The following is an 8,043-nucleotide window of genomic DNA, read 5'->3' as shown; positions in this document are numbered from 1 at the left end:
ATCGAAAAGTAATCGATGATTACATCATAGTTTTTGCTGTCATCGATTAAATTACGATTACATGTAATCGAAAATATCTTCGATTACAGATTACTAGAAAAAATATAATCAATTACAATCGATTACGATTACAGATTACGATTACCCCATCCCTGATGCATACTACTAATTGTTTTCATTTAAATCAACAGAATACTACTTGACTTTATATCATCATAATGTTATGTTGCATTATATATTCTTAGATAATCTACAACATATCACAAAATGTTAAAACCAGTACCGAATAGTTTACAAACTTAGATTAATATCAAATTATCTATGAAAAAAAAAGATAACATATAAAGTAGTTATGATAAATACAATTTAAATCAGTCGATAATAATTTGTTACCCTAATATCTGTACAAAAAATTAACATAAAATATAGATAAATATTTACATAGTTTTATCAGTTAAAAAGCAAAAACCACACAATTTTAGAAAACAATAAGATATTGAGTTGTTAATATATATGGATTTACATAGACTCAAGTGAGAATGATTTTTTAATCATCTTCTGCCAAACATATTCTTCCCTGTTATGTTGTTGCTAAGCATGATACGTTGTTGATATTGAAAACGAGATCACACGTGTCAATGGTGTGATACTAGCACGATTTCTTGAATTCCGTCTCAGGAATTTTATGCTGTCTCTGAAAAACATAGACATATCTAATCACAGACATTGAAAAAAAAATTAAAAAAAAATAATCTTTTATTATATATTTCATAACGAAGGCCGATTTGTTATCACTTATGACATATTCAGTTTCAATATAATGAGTCTGTTACAAGTTTTATATTTAGATTAAATACTGGTCGTTTTGATCAAATTAGGTCTTATTCTTATAATAATAAAATGTATTCCATTTCTTGTAAACAATCTCTTCATTCTTAATAAAAAATACCAGCATGGTGTCGTATGTCATTTTGCAGCATCACACTTTAAAACCTCACATTTGTTTAATTTTCCCTTCGGAATGTTATAAAAATTAAAAAAATGGATTAGATTTTAATGTGAAAAATGTAAGTAATTTGTAAATTATTGAAGAAATCACACATTCGTTTTTTTATAAACTTTAAGGTAATATAAATCGTTTTGACTTTGAACGTTAGCAGTGACCATATAAAAACAGATTGAACTATCGTAATATTGTTTCATGATGATGGATTATCCAATCAAGTAGAGGTATTTATCATATCACATACATGTATCACTGATTCGTATCACACTTGGTACAGTGTTAACAATAACCATATTAAAGAGAATGTAATTGTTTCTATAAGGAATGGGATGATATAAAGTCAATCGTGTTAATCAACCTTTATTTTGTGTCAAGTGTATGGTTGACTGGTGTTGGTCTTTTTGAAGGTTTTTTAGTGTTGCTATTGTCTTTTTAATTTTCTACAATAGCTCTTTGACAACTAAAATTTTTAGTAGAATTAAAAATATATATCTTCACCAAAAAAAAATATAAAGCACCAAATATCAAATCAATAGTAATTTCTGTTTTTCAAATCATTTGATACACAGGTTATTTATAATATCTTAGTATACACAGAAAGATCTTCAGATTTTAAGATACAGGATCTTTGTACGTATAACCTACTTCCAGTTTATTTGTAGCAACTATGAATGGTTGATATATTTTTGCTTGTAACCAATGTGCTTTCTATTTCATCTGCCAGTTCAGTAGTAACAGAGTCTTCTCGTAAAGCTTTTAGAAATTCAATAAATCCCTTTTCACTCCCATGCAATAGAATGTCCATTAGTTTTCTGTTCTTTTGTATTTGTGCTGGGCAGGCATTTATCATTTGACTATCAGCTATTGTCAAAATATCACATGATATTAAATGATCTACTATTTTCTCATGATTTATACAGTCAACGATAGTTGAGTAATTCTTCTGTAGACGAACTCTATAAACAGGAACAGTCCAGTCGGACAATCCTACAATTTATAGATTAGAAGTTTTTATTATCACTTTAAATACATGTGTTATAAGAATAAACAACGAGAGTTTCACGGGATATCATAGATCATGACCGCAAAAGTCGTAAATTATTTAGGAAAATCCGAGTAGAAATTTTTGAGGGAAATCTCAGCATTAAAATAAGACAAACAATTATCGAAAATGTAAAAACAATTAAATTCATTTGTTTTACATTGTCTTATCGGGGCCTATTATAGCTGACTATGCGGTATGGGCTTTGCTCATTATTGAAGGCCGTACGGTGACATATAGTTGTTAATGTCTGTGTCATTTTGGTCTTTTGTGGATAGTTGTCTCATTGGCAATCATACCACATCTTCTTTTTATACTGTATGTTTTTTTAAATCATTTAAGTAAATGATGGTTTATACAAAACACGGGTCATCCAGGTTAATATTGTAATTATATTAACGACAAAACGAAAATTCAAACAAAGAATACAAACCCCTAATATTAACAATGGTGTCACAAGAATTGTAGGGTCAGCCTATATGAGACTATCCTTTCCACATTTATTCTATAGGTTTTTGCATTGTTTATTTTCATATGTTATGTTAAAAAAAACTGTTGCTTTTTTTCTTTTTGCGCCATGGATTATCTCTAGTCTACCATCAACTTATTGATTGATTGTACTTTCGGTACTTTCACTTTTACAAACAAATATTAGATCTTTTTTAACTGGAAATGTATCAAGAAGATCAATGCAATACAAAGACTGCTATTTGTGTATTTTCATATAAAAGACAGCTCATACCTTTATTTTGAGGTTCTAATGCTTCACTTGAGCCCTCTTCCTGTGAATTAGATTTCAATTCATCTGCTAAATCTGTGTATCCACTTTTCCGTAGTGCATCAACGAACACGGTATAAGTGGACTCTCCCCTTTTATTTACTATTTCAAGCAATGCTTTATTCTGATCATCTTGTCTAACGTGCTGCTCAATGCTGCGTCTGTCATCGGATGATATCACTAAATGTGACATCATATAATCTAAAGTCTGGCTGATATCTATGTCCTGTATGATTCTCTCTGTATATTTGATTAGATTGTTATTAGTATCAGAATTAAAATGATTTAAGATTTTGTATTTTTTCAATTTCGTCTGATATCATTATTGAGATAACCACTGAAACATGAGTCCACTCACAACAAAATTAAGAAACCACGTGCTGTTTTCACTTTAAAGCAGAAGCGTTTACAGAAAGTGCATGTGAATTATCGCCGTTCAAAAAAATTACATGCTATGCTGCACCTTACTGTAGGTTTATTTAAAACCAAATTTTCCTTATTGAGTTGGAACGTTTGGTTTATCATTATTTTCAAATGTCTCATTAATAATGATTATAATAAAAATAACTCTTTATTTAAAGAGGGTTACACAGTTAGCTATGACACTTATTTGGGAATTTTGTTAAAAATAATGGCGGTAACGAAATACTAGAGACTAATCATATGATTGTGACCAGTATCTCACATGACAGTAGATTTTAAGTGGTACATTATTGGAAGGAATGTAAGTTTACGCGAACAGACAGCTGACTCTTAAATGTAATAATAGTTCATGTAAAAAAGTGATATCAGACTAATGGATTAATACTTAGACTGTCCGTACCTTCCGCTTGTTCCGGTAATCCTACTCCATATGTTATGTATGGTAAAACACTACTTAATTCAAGGCGTTGGAGAGCTTTGAATAGAACTTCATATGTAGCTTCTGGAAGTCTCCTCCAATGGTTCAGGACCGCCTCTGTTTGGCTACGAAGATTTGTAACATGGTTTCTTTCAATCTGTTGCATCTTAACCACTTCAAGTCCAAGTTCTATTCCAAGCTGATAAGTTTGATTACCTATATGATCAGGCAGTTGTTGTACACTTGAACCTAATGGTCTAAGATGCAACATGTCTCTTGGTTTGTCTAAAATATGTTCACCCAAAAAATTATTCATCTTTTTTATTTCAAAATAAAATAGAATATATCGCCCGTTAAAACAGTACTGCCTTCCCGTGATTTTGCAATGGTCTGCGTAATACATTGTAATAGTCTATAAACAATTGACCTTAGTATAACATTGATGTTGATAGTTCATCTTTTCCCTATGATATCCACGTAAATTGTTAACACTTTTGATTTAATAGTAATAAATCAACAGTCTTTCACTTTATCTAGTATTCCTTTCAACATAATAAGTGAACAAACACAAACATTGCCAAAATAGTATTTGAAGGGCATTAACTCAAGTACCAAGATGATTAGTTTTGAAATGCTTATCAGAACCGTTCAGAAATGTAGGTCCTCAATACTCTTCAATTTTGTTAATTGTCTGTTTTTTTTTTTGTTTTTTTTTTAATTTATTCAAAGGTCAATGAAGGGTCTTTAGTAAAGAAAAGGCGTGTCTACTTATTCATGGTATCTTTGATTAGTTTTACCTTTCTACATTGGCTAGAGGTGTGGATGAGGATTTAGATCTCATAGACGTGTTTAGCCCCGCCGCATTTTTGCGCATGTCCCAAGTGAGGAGCCTCTGGCCTTTGTTAGTCTTGTATTATTTTTAATTTTAGTTTCTCGTGTACAATTTGGAGTTTAGTATGGCGTTCATTATCACTGAACAAGTATATATATTTCTTAAGGGGCCAGCTGAAGGACGCCTCCAGGTGCGGGTAAATCTCGCTGCATTGAAGACCTGTTGGTGACCTTCTGCTGTTGTCTGTTCTATGGTCGGGTTGTTGTCTCTTTGACACATTCCCTATTTCTCTTCTCAATTTTATTGTACTGAATTGTTTTTAAACGATTTAAATATTAGTAATGTTCACTTACCAAACTGTTTTTGAACTTCTCTTGATATCTAAAATAAGAGACTTCAATTTAACAAATATTCTTGAATAACTAGAGGTAAGATATTATCTCTTTATACACTGTATGGATATTTCTTTCCAGAAAAAATGTAATTTACATGAATTATCAACGCGTTTTTAAAATACAAGTACAATCATAGGGCTGTTTCACTTTTTTTTACTATAAACATGGCGTTGTCAGATTATTTTCAATCTATGAGTTTGACTGTCTTTGTGGTATCGTTTGCCGCTCTTGTGCTGTCTAGAATAATTTCCTATGACATGTATAGTACAACCCACCATTTTTTATCTTAAAATGTCATGTACCAAGTCAGGAAAATTACCATTGTTATATTATAGTTCGTTTTTGTTTGTGTTACATTTTGATGTTGTGTTTCTGTTGTGTCGTAGTTCTTCTCTTATATTTAATGTGTTTCCCTCAGCTTTAGTTTGTTACCCAGATGGGTGTGTTTCATAATAGATTGACGAATTTCATACAGCGGTATACTACTGTTGCCTTTATTTTTCCTAATCATGGTTGATTTTATAATGAAACATTGGAGGAAAATTTCATTATAGGAATCTAATGAACGGAAAATTATCAATGACATGTATAATCTATGAAAAAAGAGCAAGATCATTAAAACCCTGTCGGAAAAACTTACACCAATAACAATTTATCTATACACCAAAAATATTTGACATGTGACTCATCAACTGATTTCAACAAATTAACTGAACACAAAACAATTATGTTGACCAATGTATCATGCACCATGGTTTATGGCATGTAAATAATGTACGAGGAGCATGCACTCTTTACAATCAAACAATAATACAATATGGTTCACTATTAAAAATTATATAAGAAAGAAGTAACTTACTATGAAAACTCAATATTGGCAAGCGAATCATGACATTGAGGATAAAAAAAACTAAGTCAACGTTGTAATGGACAATTTAGACTACAAGGACATTACAGCCAAAATATATTTGATATATTGCTTCAGTATTTTATTTTAAACTTAATTAAAGTCAAGTTTTCTGTTAGACACGAAGGTCTTACCACGAAAATGCATACCTTACATAGTTATCCCCTCGTTAAAGATAAGGGATACTTTCATGGGATTGATATTTCTCACAATCAGTTAATATATCAAGAAAGGGAGATCAAGAATATTGATCATATAACATAAAACATCGGAAAGCAATACAAGAGGTTGCACACGTTTACCTGACATAATTTGTGGATGTCGATATCTTCTTCTTTCAAACTGTTCTGAAGCTGCTTAAATGTAGCATTTTGTGAACTCTTTTTCCAGTCATAAAGAGCATTCATTTTGACATCAAAGACCCATCTGTTGCTTGATTCCTTAATATTATCCCAAGAACTAACTGGATTTTTTTCCTTAAGGTGGATATACATTTTTCTTGTTTCTTCAATTGTCATTTCAGCTGCTAAGCGTCCCAAGTGTCTATCATTCGGATTACTATCTAGCCATGCCATATCTAGACCTGTAATATATTGTAACTTACATAACTAAAAATTAAAAACTTTGCATTATGAAATGCTAAAAAAAAATCTCATTTATCTTATTTTTATTTAAATATCTGCTTAATTTAGACTAGTACATCAACATAATTTTCATGCTTGATGTACTAGTCTAACTAAGCACACGAAAAATACTGAGCAGACGTGTAAAAGAAAGAGATAAAAAAACATGAGCGACCCAGCAACCCAACGACACAAATAACCAGAGGACATGCAGTGATTAATATATAGCTTCAACAATAGACAGAAATGTAAAACATATGTAATGCCCCTTAGATTCCCCTCGACAAATATAGTTGTAAATCAATTTAAGAAATAATGTCTTAAACTACCTGCCAACGCCACTAGGTTCCCAAAAAAGCAATGAATATATCATATAAAGATAACATTGTTAAATTCAAGTTCAAATTTAGAACCTAAACACTGAATTTGAACTTTACTTGGTAATCAGTATTCTGACTTCCATCCAACAAGGTTTGTACTTCTACATACTGCATACAAACAAGAGACATGTATTTGATTTGACCTGGAAAGGAACTAAACCCTTGACTACACACGTTTTTGGTGAGGTTCTTATTCATTCTAACTCTAAATATAAATGGTAGGTCTCACAATATAAAACAGTTTAGATTTAATCAACATTTGAACTTTCATCTTACGTAGTCAAAACACACTTAGTGATTCATATCATTTGGCATGTGCTAATGGTTTACTGTTGAATTTTTTTAATATCCAGCATCTGATTTGCTTTTAATTTTGTCAGTAGGTTTGTAATCATGGGGTTACTGCTTTATTGTTTTGTATACAAACTATCCGATTTTCCTTTTTTATTTATATTTGTCAACATATTGTTTTGGTTGCCTCATTGTTTTGCTCAATCCTTTTTCATATAAAAAAAACCACGAAGACATTTAGAATAATTTGTTATAAAGTGTTATACTAGTAATACAGACTAGCATATCAAACTTATAATAGTAATATTAAGAAATATCTTACCCGGACAATCTTCCTGGCATATGTCAGCCTTCATAGGTAACTGTAAGATAAGTTAATATATCTATTAACAAATAAATTATGATATCTCTACACTTAATATGATTGAGGTGTGCAGCACATATTGATGATTTAGTCTTGGAGAACAAAGTTTATTGTTACATCAGAAATGGGTATTTAACTACTCACCAGTAACTAAGATATTTCTGTTATCATCATTTTGCGTCAAATGTCAATTGTCTGCATAGAGCCAACACTAGTGATTGAAGCCCTTTCTTACTAATTTAATTTGTATTATGAGCGAAAAAAGGGGGATGCACTTAAAAAAGATGAACCTGATATGCGTTGATAGTATAAATCAGAACGCTTGCTTTCACCTTTTATCGTCAAGGCCTTTTCACATAGCTTTTTGTACGGCATGGATATAAGTGATCTACTTTTTATGCTGTATAGTAAGCTTATAACATGTACCTTATACTTTTTCATTTTTAGCCATGGCGTTGTCAGTTTATTTTCGATTGACGAGTTTGACTGTTCTTTTGGTATCTTTCGTCCCTTTTTTATAGTATGCTTACATTGGTAGACAATGGTGTAAATGTATTTTGATCAATCAAATTTAATAGAAATAC

At 30.9% G+C, this 8,043-nt stretch overlaps 1 protein-coding gene across 1 annotated transcript in view; it reads right to left on the bottom strand.

The window, feature by feature from the left end:
- Positions 1-432: 432 nt before the first annotated feature.
- The window catches only part of LOC139504329 (uncharacterized), a 30,800-nt gene continuing 23,189 nt past the window's right edge, over positions 433-8,043 (bottom strand). Inside the window, exons 11-17 of the mRNA XM_071294399.1 lie at positions 7,418-7,457; positions 6,104-6,384; positions 4,853-4,880; positions 3,650-3,952; positions 2,791-3,066; positions 1,652-1,993; positions 433-694 (exon numbers count right to left, since the gene is read on the bottom strand). Of these exons, the coding sequence (XP_071150500.1) occupies positions 1,659-1,993; positions 2,791-3,066; positions 3,650-3,952; positions 4,853-4,880; positions 6,104-6,384; positions 7,418-7,457 (1,263 nt within the window). The 3' untranslated portion in view covers positions 433-694; positions 1,652-1,658. The remainder of the gene's footprint in view (positions 695-1,651; positions 1,994-2,790; positions 3,067-3,649; positions 3,953-4,852; positions 4,881-6,103; positions 6,385-7,417; positions 7,458-8,043) is intronic.

The sequence above is a fragment of the Mytilus edulis genome, chromosome 14 (assembly GCF_963676685.1).
Source record: "Mytilus edulis chromosome 14, xbMytEdul2.2, whole genome shotgun sequence".
NCBI classification, from domain to species: Eukaryota; Metazoa; Mollusca; class Bivalvia; order Mytilida; family Mytilidae; genus Mytilus; species Mytilus edulis.
Note: the sequence above shows the minus strand (reverse complement) of the source record. Positions and strands in the feature narration are given on the sequence as shown.